This window comes from Artibeus jamaicensis, unplaced genomic scaffold, assembly GCF_021234435.1.
Source record: "Artibeus jamaicensis isolate MK-2021 breed Jamaican fruit bat unplaced genomic scaffold, CSHL_Jam_final contig_570, whole genome shotgun sequence".
Lineage (NCBI taxonomy): Eukaryota > Metazoa > Chordata > Mammalia > Chiroptera > Phyllostomidae > Artibeus > Artibeus jamaicensis.
In genome coordinates, this window is record NW_026521890.1 from 21,830 (window position 1) to 43,957 (window position 22,128).

The 22,128-nt window shown below is 37.1% G+C and overlaps 1 protein-coding gene across 1 annotated transcript in view; it reads left to right on the forward strand.

Annotated features, from left to right (window-relative positions):
• LOC128628176 (U2 small nuclear ribonucleoprotein auxiliary factor 35 kDa subunit-related protein 2-like) overlaps positions 1-13,264 on the forward strand; it is a gene marked incomplete at its 5' end in the record, with an annotated part of 34,670 nt that extends 21,406 nt beyond the window's left edge. Inside the window, 4 exons of the mRNA XM_053670359.1 lie at positions 1,197-1,202; positions 6,806-6,861; positions 7,580-7,689; positions 12,807-13,264. Coding sequence (XP_053526334.1) covers positions 1,197-1,202; positions 6,806-6,861; positions 7,580-7,689; positions 12,807-13,264 — 630 coding nt within the window. The remainder of the gene's footprint in view (positions 1-1,196; positions 1,203-6,805; positions 6,862-7,579; positions 7,690-12,806) is intronic.
• Positions 13,265-22,128: the final 8,864 nt, after the last annotated feature.

Consider the following 22,128-nt stretch of genomic DNA (forward strand, 5'->3'; position numbering starts at 1 on the left):
TGTGGTTGTTTTGGGGTCTTTCTTTTGTAGGTCCTTCCCACCAGCTTCTTAACTGATGGTCCCTCTGTCCACCACCTATTTTAATTTGTTTTATTGGTGAGGGCATGTTGTGTTCAAGCTAGTTCTTCCGTGTGTACAAGGTTTGAGGATTCTCTATTGCTCTTGTTCAGTTCTTTGTACTGAACAAGATACCTTCCTACTGGGTGGGTTTCAACAGTATTTACTTATATTTCCAGATAGGTCTTGGATTGAGGTTTGTGTGGTTTCCACTTCCTCCTTCACCTTCTTTTGTTGTTATCTGTTGGTTTTTCCCTTATCGTTGGGTTTCCTTTTCCAGTGGGTATCCTGGTGTTCACCGCTTTCCCCTACTTTTTGTGTGTGTGTGTGTGTGTGTGAGATCAGTTGGAGGGGGAGGTAAAATGGTTTATGACAGCAGGAGAGTGTTCTATGATATTTACAGTAGCAGCCAGTAGAAAAGAGATAGGAGATCTTTAGGCTATGTATAGTGCTAACTGTAATCTTCATCCCAACTAGCCACTTTTAAGAAAGAATAGGCAGAAGATTAAGACTGTTGTTGGGGAGGGAAGCCTTGTGAGTTGGATGTAGATAGCAGTGAGGTTGTGGGAAGTCAGATTCTGAGATAAGGTGAGAGTAAAGGATAGTAAATATCAGGTGTAATGTGTGAGAGAATAAAGTGAACCACTACAGTAATAGAATTCAGGAAATTGTGAAATGGGCTAAGATTCGTGCAGGGTGTTGTGAAATATTTACAGTTGTATAGAACAGCTATTATTTACAATAGTATTAGAGCTACAATCATATGACAAAATCTATGTAATCTGAATAACATGAATAGGGGGTATAGAACTTTGAGTAGTCTGCTAAGGGAACACAAAGTGTAGAAAATACTGATGTGAATATTGACGTGAAATATAGAAAATTAGCAATACACTGTGTAAGAGAGAACAGGGGAAACCTGTCAAATGATACATATAACCAGCCAAGGCAAAGAATCCTATACAGAAAGAGGAGGAATACAGAGATGCTATTAAAAGAAAAGATGTAAGAATAATGAAAAAAGATAGTACAGATATGCAGCAACTTGTGGCTTCTCTGCTGTAGCAAAGTGAAATTTGTCTCTCCGTCTCTACTGTTGGGGTTCCTCCTTTTTGGCTTCAACTCTGGTCTTTTGGCAGTTCCAAGTTGTTTGTCTCACTTGTGGGTGAAAGAAAAAAAAAGGCAGGAGAAGAGAAGAAGAAGCTATAAATTTGGAAAGAAAGGAAGAAGGAATAAAACAAGAAAGAAGAGAGGGAAAAGGTATTGAAAGATAAAACAATAATAAAATTTAGAAAATAAAAGATTTTAAATTTTAGAATTAGATTTTAATTTTTTAAATAAAAGAAAATCTATTACTGCTTTCAAACTGGACAAACTGTTTTTTCTGGTCTCGCTGGTTGCAGCAGGCTAAGGGGCGATGGGTATGGCCTTTCTGCGACTACTCTTTCAAGAGGTAGTCTGGTGACTCTCCCTAGTATCCCACAAAGGGGACCTAGATCCTCTTCAGAGCACTCCTTCCCCCAGGGCTCATTTATGTGGGCTGGGGTGTGAGCACAGGTGCCCATCCAAGCTTCCCTGGTCCTGCGGGACCAGCGAACCCTTCCCAGTTCTGTAGGGGAACACAAGGCCTTCCGTCCAACCTCAGGATCACTGCCAGGCTGGGTGGGGAGCAGGCCAAGTGCTGTCGAAGGAGAATCCTTCAGTTTACCTTTTTAGAAATTCCTCCTTAAGAAAGCCTGCCACTCACTACAGATGAATTCTCCAGCCTAGACTGGTGACCACTGGAGTCAGAGCCCAACACTGAGCCTCTCAGTGCTCCCGAGTTGGCAACCACAGACTCAGCAGGTGACCTCAGCCCTTTGTCTTTATTCCCCTCTCTGCAGCTTCAAGCAATCAGGTCTCCCTAGATGTTGCCCAAACCTTGCTTAGCTGGGGAGGGAGGGAGGTGATGAACTGGCTCTCTCCCAAAGTCCCTGGCAGGCCCAGGGCTCCCAGAGAGTCCCTGGTAGAACCGCCGGGCATTGGGTGCCGGGCCAAGGCTGCCACCACTTCTGTCTCCACACTGGTCCCTGAGACCCTACTGTCCTGTAGCCATCTCCTTACTGTCTGTTTTTTCTGTGTCCACTACAATTTCTGGTGTCTTATTTTCATATATGCTGGGGCTGTTGGTTGTTTATTACTCTGTTCCTCCGTAGATCGGCCAGGTTTTTCTCCCACGTGTAGGTGGAAGTGGAATCTGCTCCCTCCTACTCTGTCCCCATCTTCCCCCCTTCAATCTATTTTTAATTGTAATTGTTGTTCAATACAGTTTTCTGCCCTTTACCCTCGTTCCAGCCCAACCCTCCAGGCCCTCCTCCCTCCTGTCTCTACTCCCCTTCCTTGTTTATGATTTGATCAGAAGATTCTAACATGAATGATTTTCTTAGGAATAAGCACAGATCGCCACGTAATTTAAAAAAAAAACATAAAACGAAACCTATTGGTTGTTCTCTGATAGTTGGAAATGGCACTTAAGAGTTAGAACAGACAGTACAGTAAAGCTACTAACTAGCAACACTATTGTAACCCTTGAAGGGTAAATACAACCATTTAAGTCAGTGATACACTCCCATTTATAACACTCCTATTTACAGGGTTTAAGATTTAAAACATTATTTTTTTCTTTCAGTTTATCTTTTGTTTCTGATCTGCTGTTTCTGTTGTGTATATCTTCCTATCTTTGCACTGATTCTCAGTACAATTAATAAAAACTCACGTGGACAGTCTGTTAACACAACACAACTATGTTAGTAACATAGATTGAGGAGTCAGTGTGGGTTGGAGTGGGCCTGTGCGTCACAACATAACATTTTACCCAGTCAGTCCTTTTCCTCACCTCAGAAGATTATCAGTGTCTTCCTTCTTTAGTCTCTAAATTATACAAGCTTTTGGAGTATTTATAATGCAAAACTTAATAGTGATTAATGGAAATTCTACCGTTAACCCACTATCTAAAATTTTCTTTTGCTTAAAAGTCCAAGCTCTATGATGTTTTCTTTGTTCAGTTTTATTGAGATGTAGTTAACATACATTAGTGTATAAAATTAAGGTTCAGTATAATAACTTGATTATGTGTGTTGTGAATGATTACCATAATAAATTTGGGCCCTGGCTTGTGTGGCTCAGTGGATTGAGCACAAGCCATCAATCAAGGGGTCACTAGTTTGATTCCCAGTGTGGGGCACGTGAGAGGTGACCACACATTGATGTTTCTCTCCCTGTCTTTCTCCTTCCCTTCCTCTTGCTCTAAAATAAATAAAAAATTAAATTGTTTTTTTGGTTAATGGTCATCGTTTCATACAGTTACCTGTACCCCCCAAAATGAGAAGCTCTTTACTCTCATCAATTTTTAAACATAGCATACAGCACTGTTACTTATGGTCATAAGGGTGTACACTATCTGTAGTACTTATTACCTTTTTACCACTTTCATCGAATGTCCCCATCATCAAACACCTACATCTGTTAACTACATACATTATGTCTTTTTCTATGAGTTGTTTTGTTTTTAGGTTCCATGTAAATGAGATAATTACAATATATGTATTTCTCTGACTAACTTCACCAGGCATAATGCCTCTGCTGTCCACCCATGCTGTCACAAATGCCAAGATTTTATTGTTTTGTATAGCTGAGTCATAATCCATTTACTGTAGATTATATTTTCCTTGCCACTGATTGTAGATAAACATGATTTTTGCAATTTCATAATACCATAGGAAACACAGTGGTGCATATATCTTCTTAAATTAGTGTTTAGACTTTCTTTGGAATGAATAAGCAGAAGTGGAATTGTTGTGTCATACTGTATTTTATTTTATTTTTTTAGGAAGCAAAGCCAAGTTTATTTGTTCACTTCTTGCATGTAAAGTGCTCCTCCATGACATTCTTTCCCTGAAACTCTTTGCCATGTCTATACAGGGTATTTCATCTGTCTACACAGGGTTTTTCATCTGTCACATTTGCAGAGGCCTAAACACTCCCTGTTGATGAGTTTCTTGTCTCATCAACTTTAATTGGATTCATCTGGTGCTCAGAACAAAGGTTCTCCACCAGTTTGACATGCTCATCACAGTTACATGCAAGCACATAAAATGGGCTTGGCACTTGCCTAAAGTCTTGACCACTGCACAAATTCCTCATGCTAAGTCATTGATGAGAAAGGTAGTCTTTAGCATATCTTGTAAAGCATTGCTAACCTCTTTTACACATCCACAAACAATGCTGATTCTTGGGGTTTTAAAATTGTATTTCTTGACTTTAACACAAAAGAGAAAGAGAAACATTGATCACCTTATTGTTGCATTCATTGGTTGATCCTTGTATATGCCCCGACTGAGGGTCAAACCCACAGACTTGGTATATAAGGATGATGCTCTAAAGCAGCTGAGCTGCCCGGCCAGGGCATAATGCCAGATCTGAAACACACCAAAACATGCATCTTGCACAACTGTGCAGAAGTAGAGAAAACATGATAGTTCTATTTTTAATTTTTTTCAGTATCCCAAATAACTATTTTCTACACTAATTAAATCACCAGTGTGCATGAGACAGGGTTTCTTTCTCTCTGCATTCTGACCAGTGCTTCCTGGTTTTGGTCTTTTTGATAACAACCAGTCCAGCGTGTATGAGATTATATCTCATTGTGGTTTTAATTTGCTAGATAATTAATGATATAGAATATCTTTTTGAATACTGTCTTTGGAAAAATGTATATTCAAATTGTTTGTTAAATTTTAATTGTTTTTATATTTTTATAAAAACAATTATAGAGTTATGAGTTTGGTCTCTTTTCATTCATTCGGCCATTTTACATCTTTTGTGGAAAATTTTTTCTGTTTACCTTTACAGTGATTATTGAGATTGTAAGGACTTAACTGTTGCTGTTAAATTCATTGTTTCCTGATTTGTTATGTAGACTGGTCTCTTCTTCTGGTTGTATTCTTTTCTGATTTGACCAGTTTTTCTGTCAGTATGCTTTAGCATCTTTAGTATGTTCTGTGCAGCTACTACATACCTTGTATGTAAGGTATATTATACCTTACAATTCCAATGCCCTGTTTTAAAATGGTAAAACTTAACTTATTAGCATTCCTAAATTTCACATTTGTTGCTCCCCTGCCCCTCACATTTTAGGTAAATAGTATAGTTTATGTACTTCTTATGTTAATTGAAAATCTTGGGCTAATCAAATTGGCAGTTATAATGGGAGACTACATAGTAAATTTTTAGTACAGAAAATTTACAAAGAAGTTAATTTAGTGTAAGAAATTAATAACAGGTCCTTGGGATCAGGGTAAAATGGGGCAAAACCATCTCTAATGTCCCTTGCCTAGATCTCGTGAGGCCTTTTACTGTTTCTTGTTAGGATGGTGTTATAAAGCTTACTTAGTATAGTTCATTCATAGTTACTATGGATCTTTTTATTCCCCTCTCCACTTAGGTTACTGTAGTAAAACTACTTTAGAGAAAAATTATAAAATTACAAAATTATTTTGGAAAAAGGGGTAAACTGTTCTGTGGATGTTTGAAAGTTTTTCTCCTGCTATATATACACACACCATTTTTATCATTTTTGAGTGCAGATTCTAAATGTTCTAGTTTATTTCATGTTAAAATATATTTGTACACCTTCCAGACAAGAATCTTATCAATCTCAAAAATGAATGAAGATGTTTAAATCAGTAAAACCACTTCATGGACTAATTTGACATGCAACTTACATTTTGGTGTGCATCTTCTGGTGATAAATGCTAGAAAAATCCTCATATACTCCCAGGGTTACTAACTAGAGCACTGTTTATTGATGAAAAACTGAAAGCACTTGTTTAGCCATTTTTAGTGAAGTGGATAAATAAAATAAACGATACTTTTCATGCAATCAGCATACAGTAGAGTTCTTTTTATTTCAGTCTTTAAAAGTGTATGGTATTCTTTTTATTGAAATGGGGTGAATACAGTCTATTCAGTAAATGGTGCTGAGAAAATTGAAGATATGTGCAAAAAATTGAATCTAGACCACTGGGAAGAAGGTGAGGGGTTTAAGAAGTACAGATTGGAAGTTAACAGAATAGACACAGTCTGTAAAATGCAGCATATGAAATATAGTAATGATATTGTGACCACTGGAATGGAGAGAATCCTTTGTATGGTGTATGATTGTCTAACACTGTGCTGTATACATGAAACTAATACAAAAAAATAAAAAATATTTAAGCATATAAGGCAGAACTACATAAATTTTTCAGTTGACACATTTTTCTTACGTATATATTTGTAAATAAGTATGTTCAGATATGTAAACAAATTTGTGTGTGTCATACAAGTGTATATAGTATGGCACACATCTATATATGCCTATGTATGTTTTATGTATACATGTATATGTATATTTGTGTTTGGAATTCAGAGAATATAACAAACTTTGGAGTAGTACTTAACCTATAGAGGAGGGATACTAATGAGATGAAAGGGCTACAGCTTTTATAAGAAAATAAAACTGTGACATTTTACTTATTTTTTAAAATCCCAATAAAGAAAGATCAGATAATTAGGGCTGTCCATCCTTTTATGTGCTGAAGTGTATCTTTAATACACACAAGTAGTCTGGTATCTCTATGTTGGTAATGCTAACCTGGACAAAGTGGGTTTGATAATTGGTTTCCTTTTACTTATTTTTTTAATGGTAGAATTCTTCATTTCTCCTTAGGTCAGCTGCAACCTGGAACCTCACCTGAGGGGCAATGTGTATGCTCAGTATCAATCGTAAGTATTCTGAACGTAAAAGCCCTCATATTTTTTAAAGTATATTTATTTCTTTATGTTAATTTCTGGATTCACTGAATTTACATCTTTTATAAACATAATATTTTTTAAAATTAAAGGTGATGAGCTGGATTAATACACAAAACATACTGGATTTAATACACACATATATATCTTTTTAAATCCTTTTCTCTAGTCATTATCTATATGATTTGCTTATCTATATGATTATATGATAATGCTGAGGAAAGAATATCTAAAATAGAGAATATAGAAGTAAAAATTGGAAGTGCTAGAGATTGAAGCCAGAAAAAACTTAGGTTTATGTAGCCAGCTAAGAAAACAGTTAGTGTGTATTATTGCTTAATGTTGGTATTAGACTATTTCATAACTGGTTAAGTTTTTCATTCTAAATAAGGTCAGTAATTGTAGTTGAAGAAAAACAGGCTTTAGCAGTGGAAACTGCATTTTTCAATGATCAGCTCTTGAATTTAAAAGGCAGTTTTCATCCATCAAAATATATCATAGGGTATTAAACGTGTCCCAGAATATATGTTGAGCTTTAGGAGCTTGAATGCTGCAGTAGGAACTCCCTCTGTAGTATAAAGATAATTGACTTAGTGGCCCTATAATAAATTAATAAAGGGGTTAATTAATAATACGGTTAATTTGTATGTTAGAATTTTAAAGTATATATCCTTTAATTTGTGGTTTAAAGAGAAGAAGAATGCCAAGCAGCCCTTTCTCTCTTTAACGGACGATGGTATGCAGGGCGACAACTTCGGTGTGAATTCTGCCCAGTGACCTGGTGGAAAACAGCAATTTGTGGTAAAATACAATGTGATGATTGTCTTTATTATTTCACTGTATTACAAGGGGATATTCTTACTGGTTTAAAAAAAGAACATTCTTTTCAAGGGTGTAAAAAAGTCTCTATGCATAGTTTTAATATTTCTCATCATGAGCAGAATTGTATTTTAATCTTAATTTGAATCATATTTTGGTTCATCTTATCCATGAAGTATCAGAGGTCCAACAAACTGGTAACAGTCAGAAGTGTCTCATATGAACTTTGATAGTAGTAAGTTCTAAACTCTAAATTGGAAGAAGCTATGTTGTACTTATGACAGTTCTAAAGGTTTTTTTCTACTCATTGATTCCTCTCACTTGGAATGTTTTTGCTTCCCACCTTTGTGCTTAATGATTTTGTATCATTTTCTGTCATGTCATTATGTAATATTTTCATCTTATATGAGATAACTATTTTTTTAGTGTAGAGATTACTTGTAGGTGTATGATGTGTTACGGGTGATTTTAATGAGATTGACTCATGGATAGTCATCACAAAATCAGGAAATGAGTCAGTTCTTTTTTTTTTTTCCCTTAATTTTTTTTTTTAATTTACTTATCTTTAGAGGGGAAGGGAAGGAGAGAGGGAGAGAATATCAATGTATAGTTGCCTCTCGTGTGCCCCCTGCTGGGAACTGGCCTGCAACCCAGGCATGTGCCCAGACAGGGAATTGAACCACAGTTGTTTGGTTTGTAGGCCTGCGCTCAATCCACTGAGCTACACCAGCCAGGGCAGGAAATGAGTCAGTTCTTTGCTGGCCTTACTATTTTTAAATTTCTATCAGATGGGCTTATATAAACTCTTAAAGCTAATTAGATAAAAATAAATAAATAAATGAAAAATGAAAAATGAACTCTTAAAGCCTCAGGTGAAAAAAGATGAAGCTGTAGTGCTGTAGAGGAAATTTCTGTTTTTCTTTATGTTTGCTTTGTACAGAATTTCTTTATGATCAGTTATTAAAAATGTATAAAATGATTCACACTTTATGTGTACTCACTTAGGGGTGAGTGATCTAAGTGATGTGTACCAATCTTCCTCAGTGGTGTTAGGTCAGAGTCACTCAAGAAACCAGACGGATGTAGCGAGCTAAGGAGCAGGATTTATTAGTGGGGAATAAGAAGGAAAGTGGAGCCAACCTAGGGAGGTGAAGACTCTGTGAGGGAAAGTACAGCCAATCAAGGGAGGTTGGGACTCACTCGGTTGTTCTTACTTAGGTCAGGTTTTTTAAACACAAAAACCTGTGAAGGGTATCAGAGTTTGATGGGTAGTGCTGTTGCTGGGTGCAGGCTCAAGTTAAAGCTGCATCCTGTTATGCTGGATAGGCCAACCCCTGACTCTAACCTTCATCTGTTTTTCCAGAGTAGGGTCTGCAGGCAGTTTCCCCCAGTGGCATTCTGGTGATTTTCTGGGCCTACCCAGGTGTGTCAAGTGGCTGCTGTCATTTTAAAAGATTTTACTGATTTATTTCTAGACAGAAGGGAAGGGAGAGACAGAGGGACAGAAATATCACTGTGTGGTTGCCTCTTGCAAACCCCCTGCTGGAGACCTGGCCTGCAACCCAGGCATGTGCCCTGACTGGGAATTGAACCAGTGACCTTTTGGTTTGCAGGCTCACGCTCAATCCACTGAGCCACACCAGCTAGGACAGGATGCTGTCATATTAAAAGTATATTATACTGGCAAGGTGAGAAAGAGATTCTATGAGAACCCTGGAAGAACCATTTCAAATTAAGTTTAAAGACTTATGAGATGAAGATGGTAAAATTGTTTTCTCCACATAGAAGTTATTTTTGCCCTGGCTGGGTGGCTTAGTTTGTTGGGGCATACACCAAAAGCTTGCAGGTTTGATTCATGGTCAGGGCACATAAGGGAAGTAACCAATTAATGTCTGTCTGTCTGTCTGTCTGTCTCTCTCTCGTTCTCTTCAAGTCAATAAACATATTTGTGGATGAGAATTTAACTAAATAAATAAAGTGATTACTTTTGTCACTTAACTGGAGGGTACAATTTCAGGTTCTTTACCTCTCTAAAAGACTAAAAATGTCTTTTTAATTTTACCCATCCTACTAGGTGTTACATGTAATCTCATTATAGTTTTTCTTTTTTAATTTTTGTAAATGTATTTTATTGACTATATCGTTACAGTTGTCCCATCCCCCCCCTTCATTCCCCTCTACCGTGCAAACCCTCTCCCACCCACGTTCCTCCCCCTCTAGTTCATGTCCAGGTGTCCTAAGTTCTTTAGCTTTTCCACTTCTCACACTACTCTTGCCCTCCCCCCTGTCCATTTTCTACCTACTGTGTATGCTACTTATTCTCTGTACCTTCTCCCCCCTTCTCCTCCTCCCACTCACCTGCTGCTAACCCTACATGTGATCTCCATTTCCGTGGTTCTGTTCCTGTTCTAGTTGTTTGCTTAGTTTCTTTTTGTTTTTGTTTTAGGTGTGGTTGTTCATAATTGTGAGTTTTCTATCCTTGTACTATACATGTTTTTTATCTTCTTTTTCTTAGATAAGTTCCTTTAACATTTCATAAAATAAGGGCCTGGTGATGATGAACTCCTTTAACTTGACCTTATCTGAGAAGCACATCCTTATCTGCCCTTCCATTCTAAATAAAAGCTTTGCTGGATAGAGCAATCTTGGATGTAGGTCCTTGCCTTTCATGACTTGGAATACTTCTTTCCAGCCCTGTCTTGCCTATAAGGTCTCTTGAGAAATCAGCTGACAGTCTGATGAGAACTGCTTTGTAGATTGGTGTCTCCTTACCTCTTGCTGCTTCTAGGATTCTTGTTTTCATTTCCATCTTGGGTAACGTAATTATGATGTGCCTTGGTGTGTTCCTGTTTGGGTCCAACTTCTTCGGGACTCTCTGAGCTTCCTGGACTTCTTGGAAGTCTATTTTCTTTGCCAGATTGGGGAAATTCTTCATTATTTGTTCAAATAACTTTCCCACTTGTTGCTCTTCCTCTTCCCCTTCCCCAACACCCCTATAATTTAAATGTTGGAACGTTTCAAGGTGTCTTGAAGGTTCCTAAGTCTCTCATTTTTCTGAATTCTTGTTTCTTCATTCTTTCCTCTTTGGTTGTTTGTTTCTTCCTTCTGGTCCATTCCATTGATTTGAGCCCCAGTTTTTTTTCCCATCACTATTGGTTCCCTGTACATTTTACTTTATTTCACTTAGCGTAGCCTTCATTTTTCATCTAATTTGCCATCAAATTCAACCAATTCTGTGAGCATCCTGATCACCAGTGCTTTAAACTGTGCATCTGATAGGTTGGCTATGTGTTCATTGCTTAGATTTATTTGCTTTGGAGCTTTAATCTGTTCTTCCATTGGGCCCCTTTTTTTTTGTCTTGACAGCCTGTTACATATGAGGGGTGGAGCCTTAGGTGTTCACCAGGGCGGGGCAACCCAGTCACTGGGTTGTGATGCTGTATGTGGGGGCCAGGTCCAAGTGGGAAAAATGGAGCTTGCTTTACTCACTGTTGGATTTCAGTCCATTCTACTGCTTCCCCCAAGCAAACTGGGCCTTTCTGGTGCTGATTTCCATGTGGGTGGGATTGTGTACCTTCTAGGACCCTGTGGGTCTCTCCAATGAACTCTCCTGTGAGGCTGGGAGTCCCTCCCACCACCAAAAGTTTTTTCAATCAGTGTTTTGTGGCTTTATTTCCCTGCACGGGGATCCTGGGTTTTGCAGTCTGTCTTGCTCCCCGGTTTCACTTGGCTTATCTGCGTGTGAATGTGGGACTGCCTGGTGAACCAGCTGCCTTGGGTGCCATGCTTTGCTTCACAATCGCCTGGATGCCCAGGGTCTGCCTGTTGCCGTTTTGAGCGCCAGGGGTTTGTCTGCTGCCTTGCATGCTCGGTGCCACCACTTTTTTTGGCCACATCTCCTCTCTGCCCGGTTGCCGAACTCTGCCCCTGCTACCGATCTGGATGAACGTGTCTACTTTAATTCCTTGGTTGTTGGACTTCCATACAGTTCAATTTTCTGTCGGTTCTGGTTGCTGTTTTGTTTCTCAATTGTTGTTGTCCTTATTTTGGTTGTGTGAGGAGGCACAGTGTGTCTACCTATGCCTCCATTGTGGCCGGAAGTCCCCTCATTATAGTTTCAATTTACATTTACCTAATGGTTATTTTTATATCTCTGGAAAAATGTCAGCCCTGGAAGTTTATTTTTTAATTGGGTTGTTTTTTATTATTGACCTGTAAATGGTCATTAAATATTCTAGAAGTCAGTCTAACCACAGATGTATGGTATGCACATATTCTCACTTGCCATGGGTTTATTTTTTTCTACTTTTTACATGGTATCTTTTGAGGCACAGAAGGTTTTAAATTTAGTAAATTGAAGTTTATATGTTTTTCATTCATTGTGACTTATATACTGTAACCAAGAAACCATTACTTATATGTACTCTTTAAGGAGTTTTAGTGCTTACAGATAGGTGTATAATTATTCATTTTTAAGTTAAGTTTTGACTAATGTCAGGGAGGAAAGTATTTCACATTTAATTATTTCACATAATTTGGAGAATTGACTTTGCTTTTCAAAATGTTTGAAAGCCTCAGAAGGATTATTAAAGTAGATTTCTATTTGTCAAGAATCTTTTGTATTTAAAGAACTTGATAACTTTAAAACATTTGGGTATTGTTTGTTATCTTTTTTTAAGTATAAAAAATACAGTTTTCTCCATCTATAGTAGGCTCTTTCTTTTGGTCAGTAGTTGTCTTGCCATCACTGTGCACACAAAGCTTGCCACCAAACACTAGTTCAAGAATGTTAATGAGGGATCTGCACTGTCTTTCATTTTTAGTGATGGTGGCACCCAGAAAAAATTATATTATTATGTGGCTGCCATTTGTTCAGTTGTATTCTGAACCAAAAATCGGTAGAGAAATGGCACAGTGTTTGTTTTTAATTTTTTTTTATTTTTTAACCTTTAAGAATGTCATTTATTTAACTATTGGAATTTTTTTGAATGGCTTGCAGTAGAAAATACTTCAGACATATGTAAACATGAGCACTGAACTTTCTAAAACTGATACAAAGTACCAGCCATAAATGCCATTTCCTAATTGTGCCATTGCAGGCTTATTTGAAATAGAACAATGCCCAAGAGGAAAACACTGCAACTTTCTTCACGTGTTCAGAAATCCCAACAATGAATTTTGGGAAGCGAATCGGGACATCTACCTATCTCCAAATTGGTCCAGCTCTTCCTTCGGCAAGAACTCAGAGAGAAGAGAGAGGATGGGCCACCGTGATGAGTACTATGGCAGGCCCAGGAGGAGGAGAAGCCCCAGTCCAACCCAGAAGAAAAGTAGTCGTAGGGAAAAGAAATCTCACAAACACATGGCAGAAAATCGTGAAAGGTATAGTTCACAAAGTAGAGAAAGACGAAGAGACTGTGGCCATAGTCAGGGCAGCCTAAGTAGAGAGAGCCAGAGCCGTCAGAATCACCACATTAGCTTCTCTAGACACAGGAATTCTGGTAGGAGGAGGTCAGGCAGTAAAGAGAGAACTATTTCAAGTTCCAGCTCCAAATAAACTATTTATTATGGCCAATACAGTAGTTGGAGAGAAGGCTCTGAACTCAGAAGGGATAAATAGTTTGAGATGTGTAGATGAATACTGTTTAAAAACCATAAGCAGTTTAAACAACTTGTAATTCTAACCCTTGGAAATGAATCAGCATTTGAGTATTTCTTTAAACTTTTTTCTTCTTATGGATATGTACACATTTTCTTAAATATAGTTAAGATTATAACTGATTTTTATTTTTACACATACAGTGCTTCATCACATTTTATTAGCCCATCTGTTTAGCTGATTTTATTTACATCGTGGCTGTCAGTTTACTTGACACATCTCTATATATATCAAACTTATTTATAATTTTGCACTATTAAAGAATCCTATGATCTTCAAATAATTTAACGTCATTTCTTTGGGATAAAATTCCATTAACTGACATAACACTAAAGTATTTCTAAATTGCATTTTACTAGACAACAAGAAATTTACCAGCAATATGCTTTGCTGACTCTACAATCCAGATTATTTTAATCTTTGCCAGACTGACTAATTTTGTGTGTTTTGCTGTTTACTCACTTACAGGTAACTATTTCTATAGATAATATTCACTGATTCTTTCATGAATCTTACTGGATCTTATTAATAATCTATATGATTTTTTAGGCATTAATCAAACTGCTTTTATTTTTAAATTTGTTTTCTGCTTTAAAGTGCTAAAAAGTGTACTGTTTTTTTCCTCCTCCTTTCCCAGATTATTCCATTTTAAGTTTCAGTTTCTATCAGTTGCATTGTGTTGCAGACTCTTTTACATAGAAGTAAAGCTCTTTGTATTTGATCGTTTTTAATAAAATGAGGGTCATGGCTGCTGAGTGTGTTTCTTGGTAAACCAATTGTACAAAAGTTGACATACACAAATGATCAAAGAAGAGTGTCTTCTGTAGAAAGAGCTTAAGGTAAAACACCCTAGGTTCAAGTGATAGAGGAAACATGCAATCACATTTTATTTTATTTTTTTCTAATATTTTATTTATTTATTTTCAGAGAGGGGAAGGGAAGGAGAGAGGGAGAGAAATATCAGTGTGTGTTTGCCTCTCATGTGTCCCCCACTGGGAACTGGCCTGCAACCCAGGCATGTGCCCTGACTGGGAATCGAACCGTGATCCTTTGCTTCACAGGCCCGCGCTCAATCCACTGAGCTACACCAACCAGGGCACATTTTATTCTTATATAAATTTTAATTATTTTCCTAGTAGCTTTCTTTCTATTGACTGATTAACCTTGAATTTCACTGTGTGACATTTGTTGGTTTGAGACTGGTAAGTGCTTACTAAACAATAAAAATTGGTTTTTAAGTGATCTCCATTATAATATGGGTAATATGCAGTCCATAAAAGAAACTAAGTAGTTAAGATATTCACCTTATAAATGTTGATTTGTTCTGGATTTTAATGCCTTCACTCTAAATTAGAAGAGGCAAAACATTCAAAAGAAGAGATTTACTAAAAACAAGATGGAGAGAAAGGAAAAAGGCAGGGAATTTGTATCCAGGGAGCACACACTAATGAAGAATATGGTTTGCCAAATTGCTGCCAGGGTCTTGCTTTTACAGGGCTCAGTTCTTCACAAAGGTATAGAGTGATGCTCTTTCCTTTTCAGGTTTTCACTGGCATCAGACATCACCTGGTGCAGGCACAGAGCAGAACTCTTTGCAGAGTGCCTGAAGAGAAAATTTAAGCTTACATAGGAGAGGCTTTAACATACCTGAAGGACATTTCAATTTTTTTTTAAGAGGGGCTAGGCCTGTCACCCCTACCCCTCCACCCTGAAACTTTATCCTCCTTAATCTTGCTGCTTCTGAAACTGCTTTTTGCTGAGTTAGGTATCCCTAATCCTAGGAGTAATAGAATCTCTTGCCACTAAACTAAGGGGTATATAGAGTACAGCATTCAACAGTTTAGTGTGGGGAACTGGTTGGAAGCTTTGTATTGCCAACACTTTTACATGAAACTGCTGAAGCCTGAAAGATACTAACTTTGTAAGACAGTTAAATCCGCATGGACCAAATAATTGTTGGAGTAGAAGACAGGAATTAGGCAGGCATGGCAGATAACCTTCAGTGGGTATCTAGACTTACTTGGATTCCTAGAGTACATTCCCTCCAACCATGTAGATTACTCCAAAATTTATATATTATTTTACTGTTCTTGTAGTTTCAGGGAAAGGAAAGAGAAACAAAAAAGTGGAGTACTGCAGACACTTTCTTAGAAAAATGTAGTGCCCAATCTAGTACATAGGTAAAAAAGAAAGAAAGAAACTTTAAAGATAAGCAGACCAGATTCTACATGTATTATATTAAAACAATTTTTCCTTTTTAAAATCATTGTCCTTTTGTCAGAAACAGCCAATTAAAACTTACTCATTGTATAAGTTTACTTCCAGTAAATTTGGTCTGCAATTTGCTTAAATATGACAGGAGCACTGGTCACTGATCTAGGCTTCTTTTAAATCTGATTTGCTGTAATTTGATAAGGAATACCTACATTGAACTTTAGCCTGTTAAGGGTAACAAGCCAAGCCACATAGTTGCCATCACAGTTTGCCTCTAATATGTATCAATTTGCTCTGGGTGAAATGCTCTGGTTCTCAATGGTTCACAAAATATCTTGAGGTTCTTTTTTTGCCATCCCCTAGGAGAACAACTTTTCTTCCTTAACCCGGAAAGACTACTGTTAAACATTAAGGAACCAGGATATTTTGCCAGGGGGCTTTTTATTGGCTCCAGAATCAGTATTCCTTTCTTACAGCCTCCTGATGATATCTAGAGTCTTTGCCTATCTCTTTCAGAATTAACATTCCATTCCAGTCAAAGCCTCATCAAGAGTTTTGTGTTCTGTTAGTAAAAGGTCATTCAGACTGAGCTTGTGTAAACATACTGCCATGAAAATAATACTCATTCAGAACTTCCAAAGTCTGGAGGAATCAGTTGGACAATAAATAAGTGCCTCAATACTGCTTATAATGGTGCAAAAAAGGAAAATTCCCTTATGTCTTGTAGATGGCAGTGAAGGCTGGCGTCATACAGCCGGAACCTGCCAGGGGGTTGAACAAGAGATAGATAACTCAAAGCTTCAGCTAAATGTGACTGTAACTATTGAAGAAGACATATGTATCAGTTAGATAGCCTGGGAATAGAACAGTCTGTGCCTGCAGCATCTCCCTGGGTTTGCAAAATATCCTTGAGCTGTATCAGACCAACTCCTGTAAAATAAATGTGAAAACCATGTTCAGAGCTCTTTGTCTGTCAGAGGACAATGTCCCAGCCAGTCCCCAATTTTCCTTAAACTGTCTGTGATGTGTCTCTTCATCTCCCATTGACCCCACTCAGTTACCCCCACTCTGTGCTGTTTGCAGCATATCTGGAAGCCAAAATCTTTAAAATCAGCAATATTTCAAATTAAAAAGTCATAAAATGGTCACCTTTTTCATCAGTTTGTTTATGTGGATGGGCTCACTGCAAAGGAGATGGCTGTTTTCAACTTTGATTCAGCAGAAAGCTCGCCTTAAGAGCAAGTGCTGAAGTCTGGCAGAAAGTAAATGAAGACTTTGAGCAGGAGCTATTCTTCCCCTACTAACAGTGCTACAGACTGCATGACCCCCAAATGAGAAACCTGCTCGCACTATCTTAACAGGCTTAGGCTCATTCTATATAGTCATCAAAAGGCTCAGAAGGAGAACCAGGACACCTCAGAAGGGGCAGAGTGGCTGAAAGAGGAAGGCCGTTGTCAGGAAGCCATGGTTCTTGTACAGAGCTTCCACCAGCTCTAGCCAGAAAGAATCTTACTTTATACAATCAGTCCCTCACATGCACAAACAGGTCCTGCTGACACAGACACAAACATTGAATAGCCTGGTAACTACAGACAGGTAGCCCCGTGGCTGGTTTCACACACAGCTGACAAAAAAACTGTATCTGAACCCAATACAAGTGGCAAAACAAAACTAGTTGTGGGCTTCAGCCCACACCAAAGCTTGAACTAATTAGCCACACAATTGTTACATCCTAAGGGGCATTCCTATAGGCACCAGACCCTGCCGAGAACAATGTGGCCTTCAGGGGCAGCCCCTACACAGTGTCTCACACAAGGTGGTTGAGGTTTATCTTGATAGTCTCCCAGCATGAAGAGAGAACTCCACCTGTGAAAGAGCCAACAGCTTTCAAAATTCAACAGCAAAGGGGTGGCAGAGGTGATCTGAAAGATTGTGCCACAAAGTCCAAAGGGACAGTCATCATGAAATCATCAAACTAATGTGGAAACAGAACACCTACCCAACACACAGAGAACAAATAGGGCAACAAAGAAAAGTGTTCCAAACAAAGAATAGAAATTGCCACAAAAAATGAGAATAGGTGAAATAGAAGCACCCCAACTACCAGAGGCAGCATTTAAACTAATGGTTGTAAAAATGCTAAAAGTCCTCAAGTAAAGAATGGATGATCTTAATGAACTTAAATAATGAAATAGTAAGCATTCAATATATATAATAGGTATTATATATAATATGTATTTTTATATATTAAATATATGTTAACTATGTTTGTGTAAATATAGATTTAGTATAATGCTACATAATATATATTGTTTATATATATAAACCATAAATAAAATCAGTCAGAAATAAAGATTACAATGCCTGAAATAATTCATTTGAAGGATTAAACAGGTTAAATGAAGCATGGGCAGAATCAGTTAATCAGAAGACAAGATAGCATCTGTTCAAAGACAAAATTTAAAAAATAAACTTAAAAGCAGTAAGGAAAATCTAAAGAATCTTTGGGACAACAAATGTAGCAAGTTCTGTATATCATATGAATTCCAGAAGATGAGAGTGAGCAAGGGATGGGGAACATGTTTGAAAGAAAAATGACAGAAAACTTCTCTAACCTGGTGAAGAATAGTTGTCCAGGAAGCACAGAGTCCCAATCAAAAAAAAAAAAAATCTGAAGAGACTTACACCAAGACGCATCAGAAATAAGATGGCAATATGCCAAGAAAAAGAATCTTAAATGGACCACAAAGAGACAGTCACTCACGTACAAGGGAACTCCCGTTAAGTCTGTCATTGATTTTCAACATAAATTCTTGAAGCCAGGATGTATTTAAAGTGATGAAAGCTAAGAATGTAGAACCGGGAATATATTGCCTAGAAAGGCAGTGTTTAAACTGAATGCCAAATAAAAATGTTCACACATGAAAGCAATGGCCAAAGAGTTTATTACCACCAAACCAGCATTGAGAAAAATGTTAATTAACCTTTTAAAAATGAATGAATGAGAGAAAGCAAAACATACATACAGCGGTTAAAAAAGAGTAAATAAGTATTGATCTATAATAATCCTAAATGTAAATGGATTAAATGCCTCAATAAAAAATTCAGTAGCTGAATGGGTAAGAAACATGATCATATATGTCTCTCTATAAAAGAACTACCTCAGACAAAAGGCTTACACAGGCTGAGAGTAAGGGATAGACGAAAATATTTCATGCAAATGAAAATGAAAAAAAGTTGGGGTAGCAAGACTTAAATCTGACAAATTGGACTTCAAAATAAAGGCCATAAGAAGAGACAGAGAAGGTTACTACACAATAATAAAGTTACAGACTTGACAAGAGAACATAAACCTTATATATGTACCCAGTACAGGAGCACCTAAATATATAAGAAAAATCTTGGTGCACATTAAGAAAGAGATCACAGCAGTACAGTCATAGTAGTAGATTTTTAACTGCCCACTGATATCAGTGGGTAGGTCTTCCAGAAAAAAATTCAACATGCACATTATGACATAAAAGACACAATGGATCAAATGGATTAAATTGATTTTACAAAACATTGCATCCCAAAGCATCAGAATACACATTCTTGTCAAGTGTATGTGCGTCATTCTAAGGACAGAACACAGATTACAAATCTAGTATTATCAAAATACAAGAACACTGAAATAATAGCATTTTCTTGGTCACAGGGGCATGAAATTAGGAATCAGCCTCAACCAAAGGACCCAAAAGTGTAATAAATGGAGACTAACATTATTAAATAATGAATGAATTTTTAATATGATCAAGCAATAAATTGGAAATTATCCAGAAATAAATGAAAATAAACACACAAGCACCCAAAATCTATGAAACAGGAATGGAAGTCCAGAGAAGGAAGTTCATAGCATTACATGTCTAGCTCAAGAACCAGAACAACCTCAAATAAACAGTTTTGCCCTATACCTAAAAGACTAGAAGAAAAAAAAAACAGGAAAGCCAAGCGCAAGAAGGGGGAAAAATAATTAAGATCAGAACAGAAATGAATGACATGGAACCTAAAAATAAAACAATAGGGAAGATCAATGAAACCAGGAGCTAGTTCCTTGAAAAGATAAATAAGATTAATGAACCTTTAACCAAACTGATCAGACAGAGAGACAGAGAGAGAGAGAGAATCGTAAATGAAAGAGGCAAATTAACAACCAATATCTCAGAAATACAAATGATTGTAAGAAAGTACTGTGAACTTACATGCCCCAAAATTGGACAACATGGGCAAAGTGGATACATTTCTAGAAACATAATTTTCCAAAACTGAATTGGGAAGAATCAGAAAACCTGAATAGACCAATGACAAAAAAATGAAATTGAAGTAGGAAAGAAAAAAAGACCTCCCAGCAGGCAGAAGTCCTGGACCCTATGACCTGAAAAGTGAATATTACCAATCATTCAAACAATAATTCTTCTTGAACTATTTCAAAAACTAAAGACTTTCAAGCTTTTTTTATAAGGCAAGTGAAACCCTAATTCCAAAATTAGGTAAAGACACAAGAAAGAAAACAAATAAAAACTCATAGATACAATACAGTGTGATGATTGCCAGAGACATGGAGGGTGAAAAATAGTAAAGGGTAAAGGAGTCTAAATACATGGTGACAGAAAGAGATTTTACTTTGGGTGGTTGGCACACAAGGCAACGTACAGATGTTGTGTCGTAAATTGTGCACTTAAAGTCTGTCCTTATTAACCAACATCTCACTAAATTTAATTTTATAAATTATAAACTATAGAGCAACCTTTCATTGAGAACTCTCTGAAGTCTAGCTGAACAGAGCCCTACAACTAAATAATATACCTAAATAAATAAATAAGTAAATAAATGAATAAATGAAAAGCCATCTTGAGCCTGGGAAAATGAGAAGAAACTAAGAACAAGCTGGTCAAACATCACTATATGGCATATCTTGGCTGGGAAAGGCCCTGGTTTTCCCATGTGGAATAGAAAAGGTCCCAAACTTCTGGCCATTGAAGCCAGCAGAGATTGTGACTGAGTGAGATGGAGGATTTCCTCAGTCTCAGGTGGTGTTCTTACTGTATGACTGATGTTCTTCCCCTAAAATCCAGTGCTGGGATGTCTGGTCTGGCTTCACGGAAAAAGAGGGGCAGGTTTCTCTAAGATATAAGTGATGGTAGAAGTTATTATTCCTCTCCTGAACTTTCCCAATACACTCACGGGTAAAAATCACATCTGGGTTGTTATAAAAATGGTTGTGTGCCCTATGCTGGTGATTGCCTGAGACAGTAACCCACAAATTGTGGACCCACCCAAGCCTCTTCCGGGGTCATTTCTATAGTATTGGCCTTTCTTATTTTATGATTAAACTTTCTAAAATTTCTGAAAGGTTCATATACCCCAAGAGAGCAACATCTGGCTTGCTTTGTCCTGTACAGTTTGCTAAATAGCCCCAAAGCCTAAAACTAGTATAAACAAGAATGTATATTTTTAGAAATGTATTTATTTCGTCCAAGGTGTCCAATCTTTTGCATATAGTTGTCCATAAAAAGTTCCTAAAATCTTTTGTATTTCACTGGTATCAGCTATAACTTCTCCCCTTCCATTTCTGATTTTATTTATATGAGTCCTCTCTCTATTTCCTGATGTCTCATTATTGTCAATTTTGTTCATCTTTTCAAAGAACCACCTCCTGAATTCACTGATCTTCTGAAAATTTTTATTTCCATATATTGTATTATTTAATTCTGCCCTGATCTTGATTATTTTCTTCCTTCTGCTAGATCTTGGCTTTGTTTGTTGTTGTTCCTCTAGTTCTTTTATATGTGGGCTTACGCTTGTTTATTTGAGATGTTTCTATCTTCTTTAGGGAGGCCTGTATTACTATGAACTTCCCTCTGAGGACTGGCTTTGCTGTTTCCCATCGGTTTGGGGTTGTTGTGTGTTTACTTTAATTTTTCCAGATTATTTTCACTTCATCCCTGATGTTATTGTTAACCCACTCATTGGCCTTTCATGTTATTGAAACTAACTAACATGTTATTCAGCCTCCATATATTTGAATATTTTTTGAATTATTCTTATTGAGGTTAGTTTCTAGTCTCAAGCCACTGTGATCTGAGGAAATGCTTTTTATAATTTCAATTTTCCTGAATTTGTTAAGGCTTATTTAGTAAGTTACCATGTGGTCTATCTTTGAAAATGATCATTGTGTGTTTGAAAAGAATGTATATGTTGCTTCTTTGGGGTGAAATGCTATGTAAATATTAATTAAGTTTATTTGATCTGGAGTGTTGTTCGGTGCCACAATACCCTTGTTGATTTTTTGTTTTAAAGATGTATCCATTGTTGACAGTGGAGTGTTAAAATTCTATATGACTGTATTCCTGTTTATCCTTCTCTGAGTCCTCCAAGATTGTCTTTACATACTACATGGTTCTACATTGAGTGTATATACGTTTAGAAGAACTATATCCTCTTGTTGAGTTCTGCCTTAAGTATTGTATGGTGTCATTTTTTGTCTTTTGTTATGGTCTTTGTTTGGA